The 20,108-nt window shown below is 44.7% G+C and overlaps 1 protein-coding gene across 1 annotated transcript in view; it reads right to left on the bottom strand.

Moving 5' to 3' along the window:
* LOC106811538 (neuropeptides capa receptor-like) overlaps window positions 1-20,108 on the bottom strand; it is a 59,105-nt gene that overhangs the window by 6,117 nt on the left and 32,880 nt on the right. Inside the window, exon 2 of the mRNA XM_014815202.1 lies at window positions 2,383-2,916. Within this exon, the coding sequence (XP_014670688.1) occupies window positions 2,383-2,916 (534 nt within the window). The remainder of the gene's footprint in view (window positions 1-2,382; window positions 2,917-20,108) is intronic.

The following is a 20,108-nucleotide window of genomic DNA, read 5'->3' as shown; positions in this document are numbered from 1 at the left end:
CCCTTGAATAGCCTACCCTTGAATATCCTCCTATCCTACCCTTGAATATCCTACCCTTGCCCCCTTGAATAGCCTACCCTTGAATATCCTCCTATCCTACCCTTGAATATCCTACCCTTGAATATCCTACCCCTTGAATATCCGTAACCCCTTGAATATCCTACCCCTTGAATATCCCTTGAATATACCCCTTGAAATCCCAGTTATCCGGTGCTTCCATCTTGTGACAAGAATATTTACTTTTACCACAGAGGTATCTGAGGGAAGTATGTTTGTAGTGACACCCTTATTCACAAGTTCGAATGTTATTGCATGCTTCTTTGGTAGAAGTCAGTGGCCAAAATGACAGCTTAAACTTCCTGCCCCGTTTGTAACATTTCCCATGAGGCAATGTNAACACACGCACACACACACACACACACACACACCACACATCACACCACCACGTAATTATATCATATATCTATAGTAGTAAAGTCACACACGAACACCCGTGGTAGATAAACAACAAGTAACGGTCTATAGATAAGGGTGTTTAAAGACGAAGCGAACGTCTAGGATAGCGTATGACTGAACCTATGAGTTGCGTGTAAAAATATTTTTTATATGAGGTGCTATATTATTATGGAGTCGCTAAATATGTCCAGATTAAACTGATGTCCAATAACACAGAGGTAAGCTCTCATGTTGATCACCTCGGAGGTCTACCAAAACTGAACGATCTAGAAAAGTGCAACTATTTATACCATCTTTCTCAACACGCATGAGCTACGCAACTAACACGCAACTCACACGCAATCTAATAGGTTGGGGATACGCTGGCGAATACGCACAATAGGTGGTGGGGGTAGCTACACACGCAACAGGATTTGCAACAGGCACGCAACACGATCGCAACAATGATCGCAAAAGGTGTCGCAACACATTCGCAAGCCATGTACCGTATCCACAAACCTGGCCAGATAACCTCAAATTTCGGACCCTGCGATCACACTGCGTTCATAAACTTATGAGTTGCGTACCTGGTTGCGATCGTGTTGCGATCGTGTTTCGTGGCCGTAGCGTACCTCGTTGCGTCCCTGTTTGCGTATAAATTTTGATCGCAGAGCAATTCACAGAGAATTATTAAACAGTGCTCAAAATTTTATGAACTTAGCTCTGCGTGGTGTCTGCGTATTACCTGGCGTGCTTGTTGCGTACTTATAAAAACCGATAAACTATGCCAACCTATAAAACCTATTTAGTTGCGTGTGAGTGCGTTCGGAACTTATGACCACTCATTTGTGATAAGGGATTCGCAACCATACGCAACTGGTGATCGCTATGGTGTGTGAGGCACGTTAGGTGTTTAACAATCGTATTACGCCAAGGCGGCAGTTTTGTTTTCGCGATTACTAGTAAAACTTGGGCATTCAATTTCGCATTCAATGGCGACACACAACCCATGAACGGATGCGGCGTGTGGTGGTGTGCCGATGTAGTGTGGTCGGTGTGTGGGTGCGTGCCGCGGGATGTGAATTGTAGTTGTGCATGTGTATGTGTATAGTGTGTGTGTGTAGATGTGCTGTGTGTGTGTTGTGGTTGTGTGCGTGCCTGGTGTGAGGGTGTCGTGTAATGTGCGTGCGTGCAGTGCCATGCCGTGTGTGCCTGCTGATGTTGTGCTGCGCGCGTGCGTTCGCGCGTGTCTGTATTCTATCGGCGGCGTCGTTAATTATCCCTAGAAAAAGACAGCAGTAGAATAAAACGTGCAGACAGTATGTCCATTGGTTTTAACATTATCACCTTCAAATCCTGCACATCAATCATGATTTTCTGAGTTGCTGACCATTTTTAACCAACGGATCACCACATTGCATGACTGCGTGTTTGTGACGAGTTGCCAACGTAAGCCATATTACACAATTAGCTCACGTCAACAACCATGCAACTGGAGCAGAATTTCTGGGGTTGGTTGTTGAACAGTGGCATCATGAACGTAAACTTTAAGGTACGTGTGATTTTTGAGTCCCATTGCTTGTGTTGTGTGTGTGATTTGTGTGTGTGATGTGTGTGTGTGTGTGGGTGCGGGTGTTTGTGCGTGTGTGTGTGTGTGGCGTGCAGTGGGCGCGATACGCCGGTGTGTGTGTGGTGTGTTGTGGTGTGTGTGTGTTTTTGTGTGTGTGTTGTGTTATATTAATTATCAGGAGTTATATGACAAATTACATTGTCATGTATACGCCTCCTGATCATTTATATATGCCGGTTCTTTTTGTCGTTGCAGTGGTGGGTGTGTGTGCGTGTGTGAGTGTGTGTGTGTGTGCGTGCGTGCGTGCATGCGTGTGTGTGTGTGGGTGTGTGCGCGCGTGCGTGCGCGTGTGTTACCCGTATCTCCTCTGCGCTTACCTAGCATCTTGATGACGGCCTTTCTCGCCTCGCGGTTGCTGGGCGTCTTGTCGTCGCTGTTCTGTCGCACGAGGCCGGAGTTACTGAGCACGAGACCGATGCGCACGTACAGCACGGCGATGATGCTCATCGGCACCAAGAAGAAGAAGAAGAACGCGAAGAGCACGAGCAGGAGCTGCCGCTGAGCATTGTCGCTGCTCTGGAAATCAACAGCGCACCATGACGACGCGCTGATGTCTTTGCCAGCGTCGTCCTGCAGGTAGTTGACCTCGTTGATGTAGCCGTGCGGGATGGCGACGGCGCAGGCGACGAGCCAGATCATCGTGATCATCTTCACGGCGCGAGAGATCTTCGAGAGCGTGTGCGCCCAGATCGGGTGGCAGATGGCGACGTAGCGCTCGACGGTGAAGGCCGTGATGCAGAGGATGGATGCGTTGGTGGTCATCTCGAGGAGGAAGCCCTTCATGAAGCAGAGTGCCGTACCGAACGTCCACGGGTACTGCTCCCAGGTGACGTAGATGTCAAACGGCATGCCTGCGTGCGAGAAGAAAATGTGCGAAAATCCACGTCATTCTTTTTTTTTACAAGGGAAACGGTCGCGGCGAAATGAAATAAAATATGTACAGGATTTCGTGCGACAATCACCATGTGAGAGTTATTTACGAGGAAAAAAAAGGTCGCGGTGAAATAAATAGGACTCTACAAGATTTCGTGCGACGATCAGTATATGTGAGAGTTATTTACGTGTGCTCCCGCGCCGGGACGAGAGGAATTTTAATTCGGTTTTGGCGGTGGATTTCGCACGGCCGAGGTAAACAGTGCAACGAACGTTAATGTTGCGCGTAGCGAAATCGACTTGGTTTTCAATATTAGGTGACACTGCTCAAGGTTACATACACTGCGGGAATTACCCCCGTGAAACAGTATTAATGGACTGGATCGAAGTAGTTTCCGACATGCCCAAATCTGCTATAATTTACTAGCGACAAAACGTGTTACTGTTTATATAGAGACTATGGCATGTTTCGCGTAGCGAAATTGATTTGGCTTCCATTGTCAGGTGACATTACCTGAAATGACAAACATTACGAAACGGACCGAATTGCCGTGAAACAGTCTAATGGACTGCGTAATAATTTTCGACACACCCAGATATGCTATAATTCACTAACTACAAAAATAGATTACCATTGAAATAGAGTTCGTATGAATAATACGCGTAAATCCAATACGATTAGGTGATCCATTTCTCTGGGAATATTATTCTACTGCTTTTTTCTATTCAAAACCTTTACTTCAGAGAAAAAATCTGTCTAGCTATTATTCCTTTGTTGTTTTCGTATATTTGATATTTCTTTCGACGTAGATGTCGCAGTTCGCTCGATCATACCAGAGTAGCTCATCGACCGCAGTAATTTGGTCAACCTTTCTCTCAATACAAGATAATCAGTACGAGTCGCGATTGGAGACAGACGCAATATCTCCCCTCTTTCAGCTCGCAACTTTTCAAACTTTGCGCATCGTCTCCAGTTAAGAGTCTCGTAATCGAATATTCGTCGGTAATATAAGGGGCGCGTCGGACGTGATGACCACTATATGAACTTCTCCGTCTCTGCGTCTGTCCTTCAGGTGACATGCCCTCGCCATCCTGCGTGTTGTAATTCCCGAGGTGCTGTCGTAATTAATTATTTACCAGACGAGCTTCTAAGGTTACGACAGTTACAGACGCAGCGGAAGTGCTAACAGTGAATTCATGTGGCGGATGCGTTGCACGACCTAATGAAAAACTTATCAATTTTTCCGTCGCTGGTGAAACGTAGGCCTACTGAAAAACGTACTGTGAACGCAATGGAGAGGCTACAATGTAGCCTTTGGCTGCGAAACGCGTATTCTATGTATCATATAAAAATCGTTATCACGATACAATATAAAGGTGTATAAAATGACAAAATTGAAAATAGGATGTTTCTTTCCATTTGATTCACATCCTCTCAATTCATTTCACCCGCGCTTCATCCGCGATTTCGCCATCTCTCACGTCTTCTACCACGTTCCCCGTTGCCGTATCCTTTTCCCGATCATGCCCTCCTCCCTCCCCCCACTGCTCAATCGCTCGCTGACTCGTCCCCGATGCAATATATATATATATATATGCCGACGTTCTAAATTTATGCAATAGCCTCTTGACAGTCAAGATGCGCGCCCCCCATTTCAGCGCATCGCGGGGGAAATTGATGTAATTGTATATATATATTCAAGAACGAGTCGGCTTTGCCATTTAGACGCAGGGAATCTGCATCCAATATGTCCACATGGCGTCAGAATGTTCGCGCGGTCCTTTTCGTCTGTCCTGCAGCTTTGAGTGCGTGCGCATGTGCACGTGGACGAATGGCGATAAATTAAGATTGCTGCCGTGTGCGAAGGTATTGCATTTAGGCACGACGAACGGACTTCTAATGAACGTGGACTAAGGGACTTCTTATGATCGTGCTACGTTTTTGTAAGAACCCGCTGATTGCGTTCCGTAGGGGTCGAACTCTCGTCGAGCGAGGGTTGGTTGCGGTATTACCCAAACCCGCCATCACTCCAAGAGGTGTCGTCTGTGTCGCTGACAGAAGCAATCACGCCGGTTTTAGCAAAATACCTATTCGAAACGCGGAGAGATGGGCAAAGAGCGGCAAAGGGAGAGTGAGAGCATGCATGTGATATATGCGAAAGTGGGACAGAGAGGGCGAGAGAGAGAGAGAGAGAAAGCGAAAGAGAGAGAAAGAAAGAAAGAAAGAAAGAAAGAAAGAAAGAAAGAAAGAGAGAGAGAGAGAGAGAGAGAGAGAGAGAAAGAGAAGAGGATGCCCCGCGCGCGCGGACGCACAAACACAGCGAGAAACAGAGTGAGAGGGTGAGAGGGAAGAAAAGAAAGAAAGCAGGGAGCGGAAAAAATGTGAAAGCGAGAGAGTGCATTGGAATGTCATGCTGAATTTCTAAACAGCCTTTACACGTTAGTAAACTTCCCGACAGCCAGACACTTATAACAACAGCTCTCGGCTTTTCTGGAAGTTTATCCTGATATTAGTCAACGACAACGACGTAAGAGGAGGAGAGGGTGAGAGAGAAACAGCGAGAGCGCGAAAGCGTGTAAGAGTGAGTAAGATCATGAGAAAACAAGAAATAGAGAGCGTGCGCGAGAAAGAGGGAGCGCGCGAGAATGAGCGAGATAGAGAAAAGGAGAGAGAGAGAGAGAGAGAGCGAGGGGGAGCGAGAGAGAGAGAGAGAGGGAGGGAGGGAGGAGAGAGAGAGACCACGCGTGCGAGCAAGTCAAAGAAAGGCGAGAGTGACAGAATAAGAGAGCAGACGAGACATAACTAGATGAAGAAAAAGCTAGAAGAAGAACTGATGCACAAAATGTCGTGCTGAATTTCTAATAAATCTCTGAATCTCTTCTTTTAATTTGCATTTTTAATTAATTTAATTTGTTATTAATTTTTTAATTAATTTTTAGAAAAACCCAGCGACGGCATGATCTCTAGCGGCAGCTTCCATCAGATTTTTGTTCGCCTGCGACCATTTTAATATTAACGGCAACAGCATAAAAGATCACCCTGCACTTCTCCCGGTTCGCCAATATATCGCCCCATACATAGTTACTGAGAAACAGGACGAGTCCGGGAGACCGGCACGACGGCACGGGATTATATGACAGATTCGTCGGATCATGAGCAAGTCCTTTTCCGTCGCCTTGCAGCTCGGCTGGAGGGGTTGGCTGTTTTGCCTTGCTGTCCCGCGAGAACTGGAATTTGTCGCCTTGAAAATAGGTGGAAAGCGAACGTGGATAGCGATGTTATATTTCGATTTTCATTCAATTACCGCCGTTTCTGTTACAAGAGAACGCGTTTGAGAGAGCGTTTTAGTGCACGCGAGAGAGGAGCAGCCTGATACTGCACGCGCACGCACGCACGCACGCACACACGGACACACACACACACTCACACACACACACACACACACACACACACACACACACACACACACACACACACACACACACACACACACACATATATATGCTAAGATATATATGTGGGCGCGCGCGTATGTATTGTGTTGTCTGTATGTCACAAATGTGCGTATGCTTATGACTGTGGCGTGATCATTTAATGGTACTGTGTGACGTGGCATAGCGTGTCCGCGCGGCAGAGGGCAGCGGTGTGTGTGTGTGTGTGTGTGTGTGTGTGTGTGTGTGTGTGTGTGTGTGTGTATGTGTGTGTGTGTGTGTGTGTGTGTGTGTGTGTGTGTGTGTGTGTATGTGTGTGTGTGTGTGTGTGTGTGTGTGTGTGTGTGTGTGTGTGTGTGTGTACGTGCGCGTGCGCGTGCCATGCGCGTGCGCGTGTGCGCGTGGTGTTAGTGCGCTCGGCCGTACATGCGCGTGTGACGTCGTTGCCGTAGTTATCTACTTCATTCAATTATGTTTAGGCAAACGTTTCTACTCAACGACAGTACTTTAAGCTATCGAAATTGCTAGTAAATTGCTTTCTCTCCTTTTTTCAAATGATTTATTTACCAGTCTAATTACAGATGGACGACGGAACGATGCCTGCTCGAATTGCTTCTTGAAGTTTACTTGTTACTGACGTAGCGAATAATAGGGGAGGTGGGGACGGCATATATCTGTTGAATATGACAATGAAAAATTACCTGTGATTATATTTGGATCTTAATATTGCTACCCGCTTATTCCATCGTCATTATTGGTGCTAATGTTTTAATATCGTTCAAATTGTTTTATGTATATAAGTATATATATACATATATATTTATGTTATATATATATAGTATAGTATTATATATATATAGTATGCGCGTATCCTGTTTCCTTCACTATCACTGCTTTTATTCTTGTGTGTTTCTGCTTCACACCTCCTGCCTTCTGGCGGTGTACTACTACTCCTGATTTCTCACCTTTTCAGTCTTTAGCTAGGGTTACTGCTTGAACCTCTGAAAATTGTGAAGTTACTTCGCTAAATCGCGTCCCGCCCCCATTCGGCGCAGGTGTGACATTTGTAGTGGAATAAATGCAATGTCGGTGCTGATGACAAATCCTGCACGTCGCTGTTTGTTCTAATTTGCGCACCTTTCTCGCTGACGGAGTTGTTATTATAAACTAACGCCACTCATACGCTCTATCCATCGCGACTGCTCGAGATAGCTGCACCTGCCACACGTGCCATACACACACGTGCGCGCATACACACACACACACACACACACACACACACACACACACACACACACCAACACACACACACACACAGTCACACACGCGCGCGCGCACACGCACATGCACATGCACACGCTTGAATTGGAGGAGGAGGCTTACAAATGGCAAAGACCATCGCGCCCCTATCAATGAATGCCTATCGCTGTGAAAGGTCTTGACTTGGATTATCCTAGAAAGGTTATCGGAAACGGTTTCACTTAGGGCAGATCAGATACCCACCACATTAGCACGACTTACGAATGAAACTCACAACTATGGAACACATTCAGGAGGCAAGCGTGCTTCGGAACAACCTCTTATATGATGGCACACTACGAGATACCGATTAATTCTTAACCGCGTGAAATGTCTTTGATGAGGAAGATACATTGATGTCGTGGATAGATTCAGAAAGATAAAGGAAGCGGTAAAGATATTAAAGGGATGTTAAAGACAGGAACCGCAATCATAATAACAACAAGAAAAGTTGGTTCATTCCATACGATACGATTGCCCCCCCCCCACCACGAACATCGTCATAGGAGCCGCCTAACTATGATATTACCCGGTAAAATAAACAGCACCCATAAACATGCAGCTGGATAAAAACACCCGTATAGATTCCGAATTAACTGTATCGAACATCACGTTACAAATAAAGCGGGGAGTAGAACACGCGAGTCCGCTGAATCAACTACACTCTCGTTCGCGCCGAATCAGTAAGCCGAGTCATATTAAGACCTCACGTTGCTGTCACTAGCGAACGGGCACGCACCGACGTCAGATTCGTTTTTACCCATTAACCATCGCGACTGCTGGAAACTGACGCGCTTGTCACAGAGAGTCGACCTGAAAGAGGAGGCTCTGTTCTAGTGCCAAGGGGGCATTACGTGGTGTGGGGCAGCGTTGATTAACTTCTTTACACCATGGCAGCGCACTCGGTACACACCGTTAGTGCAAGGCAGAGCCACGGATGGCACATATACATTGACACGCGTTTTCACGCGCGTACATGCTCACACACAGAGCCATACGCACATACGCACATAATTATGTTTATGCTCGTGCGACACGTAAATACACACATACACACACACTCACACACATAGAGCGGGAGAGCGAAAGATGGAGAGCTAGAGATAGTGAGAGAGAAAGATGGAGAGAGATAGAGAGAGATGAAGAGAGAGATGGAGAGAGATGAAGAGAGATAGAGAGAGATGAAGAGAGAGGTAGAGAAAGATGGATAAAGATTGAGAGAGATGGAGAGAGATGGAGAATGGTTGAGAGTGATGGAGAGAGAAGGGAGAGATATGGGGAGAGCGGGAGGTAGAGAGAGAGGGAGAGAGAGGGAGGGCGGAAGAGAGAGGGGAGAGCGAGGGGGGAGAGAGAGGAAGGAGATGGGGAGAGAGATGGAGAGAGATGGAAAGAACTGGAGAGAGATGAAGAGAGATTGAAAGAGATGGAGAGAAAGAGGAAGGAAATGGGAGCGAGGTGCTGAGAGAGAAGAGGGAGATGGAGAGAGATGGAGAAAGATTGAGAAAGATGGAGAGATAAGGGAGAGAGATGGAGAGAGAGGGCGAGAGAGGGAGAGGGAGGGAGAGAGAGAGGGAAAGAGAGAGGGGGAGAGCGGGAGAGAGGGAGAGAGAGAGAGAGACGGAGAGAGAGAGAGGAGGGAGAGAGAGAGGGGGGATACGAAAACACGCAATGCAATATTTGTGATTCACTATCATTGCTTTGCTAAAACATTTACCTAACATATTCAGGCTGTTTTCTTACGAATCACAGTGAAAAGTCATCTTTTCTCTGTAATTCGTAAGAAAACAGTCTTGTTATCAGGAAGGATTTGAATTAGAAAAGATATCTAGCGACACTTTAATTAGGCGCGGGTTGTATGAACGGCAAGAGCCCACACTTACGTTCAACACTATATACTCGTGGATAGTCGACTTGTAGTCAGTTGCGTTTTTGTCTATTGTCTGAAATTTCACGTGAATTGCAATTTCAGAGCCAATTCGTTCTTGTTACGTATGTCGTAGCAATTATGAAAATTATTGTCCGATTTGTCTTATCCGCCAGTGGTTTAATACCGCCTTAGTTACCGATTAGTTCTAATATGCATGACAACATTATATTTGACTATTCATGGATAGCAAAATAATAATCAATTTTCAATCTTGTGCATAATGTATATTATTTGCAGGAGACAAATTCGTTTCTAAACCTCAATGTGTTAAAAAACTTGCACTGGTTTTTTTAAACATGATTCTAATCGATTAGCAACGGATATGTCAGTCATTTTAATAAAACATTTCATTGAAACTACGTGCATTTGAATCTCTATATGTTAATGTTAATGATATATATATATATATATATATATATGTATTTAATAATATAAATATAATATATATATTTTGAATTTAGTAGTCATTATATGGGTTGAATTTCAAATTTGCGTTCATGTTTTAAATTATTATAGGCCCGTAAACACGTATTGAAACATCATAGCGCTCAGGGGCGGATTCAGTAGCCGAATATCTCTCGACCAAGTATTCTCCCGTCCGTGTTTGCAAAACGTGTTTGTGTATTCACGTGCGTGTGCACGCGTGTACGTGTGTGCGCGCGTGTTTTTGCGGGCGTGCGTGTGCGTATGCAAGTGCGCGCGTGCGCGTTTTTGTAGGCGTGCGTGTGCGTATGCGAGTGCGTGCGTGCGTGTTTTTGCGCGCGTGCGTGTGTGCAGTCTGCCCGTGCAGACGCGTGTGTTTACGTTTCTCAGTGTTTATATTTAGAACCGACATCACCTGCGGCGCCACGACACGCGTGCTGACGAGTGGCGCTAACATCTCTTCGTGTGACGTCACAGGAAGCGATCGATCGCAGATGACTATAAGATCTCGTCGGACTGAAGCCTTAACATGTTCATTTCACGAAGCGAGGAAACATCGCCTGTCGATACACTCCTCGCTGCTCGCCGTATGTGTCGCTGTGCTGTGGTGCTGTGTGTGCTGTGTGTGTGCGTCCGTGCGGCGTGTGTGTGTTAGCGCGTTCATTCCTGCCGTCTGTGCCGTCCATGGCGTGCGGTATGTTAGTGCCGTGCGCTTTCGTGCTGCGCGCGCGTGTGTGTGTGTGTGTTGATGTGTGTCGTGCGTGCGTGGTGTGTGTAAGCGCCGCTCATGTCCTTGCGTGTCTGTGCGTCATGCCGTGCGTATGTTAGTGCTGCTGCGTTCGTGCCGTTGCGCGCGCGCGCGTGTGTCGTGTGCGTGTGTGTCGTGCGTGCGTTGCGTGCCTCATGAAGCTTTCCGTCGACATCGAGCTGACAATAACCAGCTTGCCTGACTTTGAAACATATAACTTTTCGAGAGGCGGGAAATGCGGGCGGCAATTACTGCGGTCAATAGCGTCACGAATATCTTTAGCCGGCCTGCGGTAATTGCTTCCACAGTTCGCTCGCATTTGCCCTCGTCTTCCGACGCAGGCCTGTTTGATGCAAACTGTACGAGATTTTAAAACTAGTATATATATATCGAGAGGATTTCGCCCTGGCTTACACCATCGACGCATGTTTATCGTGCTTGCCCCCCGCAACTTCTAGTGCATGCTGCGCACGCTAATAAATTGCTAACCACGAGACGCTGCGAATTCGATTTGTATCGGCTCGCCCACGTATATATCGCTGCGATAGAGGCCCATATCGCCATCGCTATACGGCGAACATGTGCGTGCTTGCCTTTGTTAGCGGCTCACCTTGTTAGGAAGACCTAAGACGTGATCAGCAGGCACGCAAGCTCCACCCAGGCGCGACTCCTCAGTCGCCCGGCGTGCAAGATGAGACGTTCACTTTGTGCATCGATGCTTCCTGCCCAGCGTCATGCCACACTGCGACATATTCCGCCCGCCACCCCACGCGTCTACGCATGTCTCATGCCACGCCGACGCCACGCCACTAATAAAATATACATCGTACTTTCATAACGTCAATCGAAAAACGTCCGCCCCCATTATGCAAATTGCGGTATCGGGGATGCCGAAAACGCGAGAACAACACAAGTCTGGCGCTGACGCCCAACGCCCTGAACTGACATACCCGCGATAATTCCACTCGCGCCATCGTCGCCCCGCCATTCGCCTGACAGGTATATATATAATGTGTGTGTGTGTGTGTGTGTTGTGTGTGCTGTGGGTGTACGGACGCACTTCACGCACAGCGCGGCCGCGCGGCAAGCGTTAATTGCCCCCCCCCCCGCGCCACACACACACACCACCATGCACCACCCCGCCGTGCAAATGACATTATCCCCTGATCATCTGTCACTTCGTCACGACCGACAACGCTTGACACCGCGCAACGCGACGCAAGAAAAAATATAGATTCTTAGAAGATAGATCTTTCAGGTTCTTTCATTGAAGATCCGGATGGGTAAACGTTCTTACTTCGCAATACATGCAAGCGCAAGTACGCATGTTGATCGATAATCCCACGGATTACACGTCAGTTCGCGCTCGTATCTCGTGAAACTGCTACGTCCCTGCTGAACGCAGGGAGTCGCGCTGCCACTCGATTCACAGGTGAAAGAATCGCAGTAGAGGCGATATACGCTACGTTACGTTATACGTGGCCTGTGTAATGCGATGCTATTATTCGTGTCGGATAGGTATGTACGCTGTGTACCACGTCGCGAAACGGATACCACGTACAACACGTATACATCAGCATTTACGATACAATAATGCGTTTACATCGTAATGATACGGCTGATACATATCTAATATTATACCAACAAAAGATATACAATACATACTGCCATATAATATTATATAGTATAATAATATATATATAATATTGTGCCACACAAAGTCTCATAAACTGTCGCACGTGTGTTTTATAATAAATATATATATATATATATATATATATATATATAATGCACTCATGCATGCGACAGTTTTAGACTCTGTGTGCACACGTCTAGATTTCACAGCTCCCTAGAATTCACCAGTTATTCTAAGGTGACCGACGCAGTTCAAAGATTCCGGTTGGACGTTTATTAAAAACGTTTACATAAAAAGAGCTTTCCCCGCGCGGCATTACTTTTAGCACAAATTTGGTTTCACTCCGTTCAGAAGACGACGAGAAAAAAACACAAAATTCTATTTGTGTACGAAAGAAATCGCAGCGGCAAGCGGAGAAAACGTGATCAGGTCGTGAATGAAATGCATCTGCTCGGTTTTACCGTTTCTCTCTCTCCCATAGAAATTTAAATTACAGTCATAAAACTCGTGCTCGCTATTTTGGTCGCGCGCGCTTTCACGATTTTGCATTTACGAAACGCGTTTTTTTGGTTTCATAATTGGCCTGCACACATCTATTGTGTTCGATTATTCAATTAAGTCGCCGTTCGAATATTATCGATTGTTGACATCGACACGCATGCTGACGTCAGTGCGTTTGTATTCAGCATCCGCTATTGACCGCCGCGAGATCAATGCGCGATTACCGCACAGGAAATGACGTAACCAGAAATGATCCTGCAAAAAAGAATGACGTCACGATAGCGAGAAATTCGAGCGATAGAGTAAGCGATTGCCGGTAAGCAAGAGCTGTCTTAGTGCCGATGTATAATGTAACGAAAACGTTTAGTTAATTAAGTGACTAAACTATATTCGCCATTTTTATTTTATTTAGCTCGCGCATGTGGTGATCTAAGAAAGATAAGAGTCAAACGAGCTTACATGTGCTGGCGCTCCGTAATTACAAAGTCGTTCCTCGTCATTGCCACTTAACATATGGGATACGCGGCGCGTAATGCATGCATATCAGCGGCAATAAATATTAATTAACATAAATAAACAGACGTCGTGCGTGATCATGATATAATTCATAATAAGATCAGGGTCATTGCCACATTAGCAAGTGGGAAAACTACTCAAAGAATACCAGCCCCACTGCTGCGCTCTCAAGTTGCTAAAACACTTCATGAAGCTCTCTGCCAATGCTGGGCTTCCGGAACTCGCGAAAATGACTCGCTTTGTCGTGAGTCTATGACAACGACACACCATTATCGTAGCGCGATTCGTGTCGGACGAGAAATTGCGTAATACCTCGTCAGTAACTGCAACCAATCGACCGCTGCGTAATTGGTGCGATGTATGCGCGCATGGATTGAAACTGCAGCGAGCGATAGCCGCATTCAGCGCCCTGCTAAAGTTGTCGCAAGCCACCGCTAGGTGGTGCTGGTGTGCTAAGTCTAGCTCTAGGTGGCGTACAACAGTAATCCTTCGCAATTGTTCACCGCAATTGTTGCACTATTTCGTCTCTAGAAAAGGCCTTTTTTGGCTTTTTTTTTCGCTGAAATTCAGCACTAGATTGCAATAATTTGCATTATGCACGCAAGTTAGATGCCTGAATAAGTGAAATTTGTACTAGAAATCACGCCCGATTTCCCTTTTTTTTAAAAATCTGTAGTATTTTTAAGGTAAAAAAGATTTCAGATTTTATATATATTTAGAATACAATTTTTTCACAACAAATATTTGATATATGATCGAGTCTAAATATCAGAGTTTATTGTTTCGTTTTACTGTAAATACTCCTCAACTGAAAAGTGATCGATATAAATGGTAAACCGCCTCCTCAAATCAGACTCCACTCAAACCCTCTGGAAGGACGGGTAATAGGCTAGTATATATATCTATAATACACGTATATTATATATCACATATATATATACACACTATATATATACACACATATTACTATATTTATCCTATATTATCATAATTATCCTATATATCTACCTCCGCCGCCTAACAGGTGGCATTCTTGGTCACAGACAAGACTATCCTCACAAGGGATATACCGCACTGTTTGAAAGCCCAAGGCAAGCGGAGCCACAGGCCTAGTAAAACGCTATGAACATTGTGACGTTCAAAGGCTATATCTCCAATAAAAAGAAAGGTATGGAAACAAAGTAAAGTTTGAGTGTGCGGTGGATGTCCGAACGCTAATTTAGATGTAATTTTATCGAGTTCAGGCGTAATAATATCATCCGCTAAAATTAGCAAGGCAAAGTTGAATTTCTTCGTGTCTTGGAGTGTCATACTCCTTCCTATGAATTTCTTACTCCTGATTGTAGTAAGTTAGTAGTAGTAGTAGTAGTAGTAGTAGTAGTAGGTAGTAGGCAGTAGGCAGTAGGTAGTAGTAGTAGTAGTAGGCAGTAGCAGTAAGTAGTAGTAGTAAAGCAGTAGTTTTGTAATTGTATATGTGCGTTATATTTAAGCCGCAGAGGGCCTGTGAACGCGCGGGACCGTACGTGCACTAATTATTGTACGTAGCCTCCGCCGCGTCTCCTAGCCCACCAAGGTCCCCGGTAATAACGAAAAACCGACCTTATTGAAATGTCGGCCTGTCGTTTTCGGAAACGTATAAGATAGACTACGAGACAGAAAGATGCATAAGGAGTTATTACCAGAGGAGATACTTAGTCATTGATCCCAGATCATACGGGAGTTATTACATGGACCTTTGCCTATCAAGATGTAGGGCGACGAAGACAAGAGAACGCCTAGCTTGGGGTGATATAGGTTGCCGTAGTGTATAGTATAATATATATATATATATATATATTATATATATATATAATCATATATATATATTGGTATTGTGTTTACTAATAAAGTCAGTCTTTCAACAACAAATTCTGGCGACTGACATCATCTCTACTCCTTTCTGCAATTATCTACGATAGCTACAGATCTGCTACGATGGAACATCCCTTACCATTTGCTAAAATCTACGCTGTTACGTATGCCGGAGCTGAGGGTTTTTCAGCTCTAGTCAGCAGGGCGGCAGCAATAGCCAACAACAATCACACGAAAACTTCACGAACTAGTATGGAATCGGATGTGTCGCTAGCAAGAATCATCTAGGCGTTTGCAAAAAACATAAAGTCGAAAGATCCGTCACGATTTACGTGAATCTGCCTGATGGACGCAGAACGGCATCACAACCGTGGAAAAGCGAGCGCGCGCCTTAGTCGGCCTTAACGCACGCGTCATCAGTAATGGAGCAACAACACGCCTTATCGATGACCGTGCCCACACGCTATTTCGACAAAGAGAAAAGCTCCAAAAGAGTCCGACAATACACCTCCACACACACCGCGTGCTGCACAGCACACGCACCGCACACACACAGCACACACACACACACACAACACACACACAAACACACACACACACACACATGCACACACACAAACACCCCCCCCCCCCACAACACAACTCCCACACACAGCATACCACACACACCGTACGCCACGCACACCACCACACACACGCGCACGCACACACACACGACACAAGTCAACACACACACACACACACACACGCACGCACAACACACACAAAGCGACACACCACAACACACACACACACACACACACATATATATTAATTATATATATATATATTATTTTAACTTCCAATGTATATAAGCACTGTAATCTTGCGCGAGATTGCGTCTACTTTGCTCGTTCGCTAGAAATTAAAATCGCAAATCGACGCATCTATTAGGGAACGGACTGCACGTCTCCTTCGTATGCTCACACAGAACACATGTGTAACTCTGCGACGAGCGGAGAACGGACGTCATTTATCAGCTATAGGTATCATACTGGACTTTCAGCTGATGCTAAAACGAGCTAAATAGGCTGCTTAGGACCACTTATCGAAAAGGCGCAATCTATCGTTGCATAACGCCCGAATTTATGCGATAACGGTGCGACGTCAAAAAGGTCCGAGTTTTATTTTAAGATATGCTCTGCGCCCTCTCTCTTACGCCTCGCTGACTCTCTCTCTCGCTTATTACTCTCTCTGTGTGCTTCTTCATATATTTCATATTAATGCATAACATTGTGAGACGTGCTCGAGAAACACAGAACGGGAGGACATTTGAATTTCGCTCTCCCGCTCTTCCCCCTCTTCGTTTTTTGTTTTCTTCCCTCTCGATCTTTCCTTTCGCATTGCTTTCTCTTTTCTCACTCACTCACTACACTTCCTTACACGGTCACCTCCACTCACTCTCAACATCCACATCTCACTCACTCACGATCACTTACTCCACCACTCACCCTCCACTCACTCACCGTCACTCACGTCCACATCACTCACTCACTCACGATCACTCATGTGTCACTCCCACGGTCACTGCAACTCACCTCACTCACTCACTCACTGCACATCGCCTACACTCACTTGTAATGAAGAGGAATATTGCATAAAAAGGGAAAGTTGAATTTAAAAGGAAAATGTCATTAAGGAACAGTGGAAAACTCAGCAGCCTAAAGGATATATGAAATTCCGGCAGGTCTCGGAACAATTATCTTAAGGACGATTAGGATAAGTCGTTGCTAGGTGGTCAGCAATCGTAGAACGGTCATTTTCGAACGGCGTCCTAAAGCGATTCCATTAAAACACTCCAAAACACCGTTGTCGCGAAGGGACATGGCAAAGGGTGCAATAACTGACGCTCAGTATAGAAAGCCTAATGATCGTTAAATTTAGAATATAAACCGTACTTCTGGACCCAAGAATCAGAACCATCCCAGCCAGTCAGTGAGTATGTAGTATTAAAGCGCTTGGTCAGCGCTTTGACAGTTCTCGTATATGTGTTGATATGTTTAGATCGTTTACCGTATTCGTGTGTATAGTAATGCGTCTAAACGTATGTCTTAAAACTCCGTTTTAAGACTAGTAAATGTATTTGTGTACGTAAACTCCTTTTAGAGATCTTGTATTCCATATGCAACTAATAACCAGTCTCTGTAAGTTTGTGTAAGAATTAAATAGAGAATAGTTGTTGTATGCGGTACACGTCGGCGTCTGTCTACTTTGTTTAATTAACCTCAGGGTACCTCACTAGAGGCGTGCCCGCGGCAAGCAGAACCTTTGCCGGTTAGTACATCGCATTGGTATATACAACTATACACACGGGCCACGAATCACTCACCATACACGCAGCAGTCGAGAGTGACATCAATATTATATACACAAACGCGAGGTTATTACGATGATGCTCGTTTCCACAGCCGTTGCAAGGTATAACACGAGTAGACAAGATTCAGTTTCAGTTTAATAGCAATGTGTGTTTCAAGATATAAATGTCTAGTATATTTAAGAATATTTGTTTAATGTTGTGGTACTAACGTACAGTAGCAGCAGCATGCAAATAACGTTTTTCTTCTAAGGCAGATTTCGTTTCTAATAGTAATGAGACGTCTTTTTAAATTAATTGTTGTTGGTCGATCTAACGTTCTAAATATAGTGCGTTGAATGATATTGTGTTTGCTATGATGAACTGTTGTTTTCTATGTATAGCTCCGGTAATGTCGTATACAATCCCGAGATCTAGTGTCGGTATAGACACTCTACATTCGTCGCATGTGAGCGCAGATGAGCGAATCACGAAGGCGAGAGTGTTCTGCTGCCGTAAGAAGATGAGCCAGAAACCGTACAGTGCACGTTTACGCCTGTGATTGTCTGCATGTTAGTGGATCTGCGCGATGATGCTGTTGGTTATTACTAAGTATACACCCTTCATCAGAATATATCGCCTAGTGCTATAACGTTATTTTTTCCGTATGTCAGACGAGCGAAACTGAGATTTCATTTTTCGAACAGTGTTTATGTGACAGTTTGTAAAAGCGAGAACAAGTTAGTTTTTTTTGTCTTTCAGGTTGTCCGTAATTAAACTGGAAAACGAACATAGTTTTTTAATTGCCGTATGTTTTTAAGCTATACTTTCTTCCAGCCCGGGCCGCCCACTATCATCATCGCCCGCACTTGTTGAGTTTTCTCACTGCGTCGTACATATGGCCAAATTCAATATCTAGGATACGTACATTAATATTTGCACCAGCCATTGACAGAGATCAGCGAAATGGTAAGAGAGAGAATCGGCTGAGAAAATTCGTGACCACAAAAGATTTTACGAAAGTGCAGGTGAGGATCCGAAATAGTCATCTGAACGGTTAAGCGAGGTCAGCAGAGCCGTCGTGTAAGCCCCAGGGATTGTACTGATCAATCGCGCAGCGAAATTTCACCCAATTCACTAAACTACGTTTTGAGGGAGCCTAATGTGGCTTAATATTTTTCGTATTATACAGGGTTGAGACAAGGTCAACCAGGTTGAAGGAACAAAATATAAACATGCCACCACATTACTAGTGCTCTATGTCACGCGATTTGTACCCCTAGGGCCTGAAAAAACAACCACACCACCCACCGTCCTACCTGTTTAAATCATTATGCATAACAGTACATTTATGCACGCATATTCGGTTATGACAATACTTGAAGAGCGCGCCTAGATCCTAGACGACTCCCTCTGTTAACTACAGGTTTAGATAACGGGCGACGTCATTTGCGTTGATCAAGCAATTAAGTGCCTTGGTAGGAGTGATCACCTTACTAAGCTTTTGAAGCCGACTGCACGAACGCAAAACACTAATCCAACAGTGAGAGATAATAGCATGCTTCGTTATTGTTTTATTATTGATTCTTTTCTATGTTTTTTTCAATTTTTTTCACCCAGCATAAGCGACAGTACTACTAAGCGAGAGTTGCTAGATAGCACACGCAGAGATATTATAATCAGTGGATTTAATGATTATGCTTTTAACCACTCGCACTCACTCCCCACACCTCCATGATATCTCGATTGTCATGATATTCGAGCAAAATTCATGTTGTACGATCAGGCGCAGATTCTAACTGATTTAGTGATTTTCAGGTATAGAGGTGCACTAGTGTCAGTAAGGGCACATGTTTTTGTTTGTTGGTGACTTACTACTTTTTAGTTTTTTTTGACCACACAAATATATGTTAAATTTTTATTTCTGTGTACTTTTAGATACATAGTAACAGTTTATGTATTGAGTACGGATGTTACAACATTATCTCAATGCTTACCTTTTGGTTTCATTGGAAATTCGTTTAAAAATCTATATGTTTTTTCAATCTATATTTCTTTAACATTTTCTTTTTGCAACTAGTAATTACGCGGATTTTCTTTTTAAAATCACAGTATAACTTGTACGAGAGGCGTTCTATAACACCTTCGGACTTTGTTGTAGTTTGCGTTCGGTTTTTGATTATGATATCCACGACAGTGGAGTAATCCTAATGTTTATGAGTTTTAAACAGGCATTTCTGTCTCCATCACTTACTTATGCTAACACCGTGATAACAAAACTAAAACCAAGAGCGACCATACGGCCAGAGTACGATTCTAGACCTGGAAAACACCGGAATCGAACGGTGCGGTGAGTTACCAACACGCAGATATTTTAGCCAGCCGCCGATCAACTCCGAAGCAAGACAAACAACGGAATGCAGCAATGACGACGCGCCAAAGACACCGAACACCACCACCATGGACACCTACAGACCACACACGGACATCACAAACCACCAAGGA

The sequence above is a fragment of the Priapulus caudatus genome, unplaced genomic scaffold (genome assembly GCF_000485595.1).
Source record: "Priapulus caudatus unplaced genomic scaffold, Priapulus_caudatus-5.0.1 Scaffold549, whole genome shotgun sequence".
NCBI classification, from domain to species: Eukaryota; Metazoa; Priapulida; class Priapulimorpha; order Priapulimorphida; family Priapulidae; genus Priapulus; species Priapulus caudatus.
The sequence above is the reverse complement of the archived record's forward strand: the minus strand, read 5'-3'. Positions and strand labels throughout refer to the sequence as shown.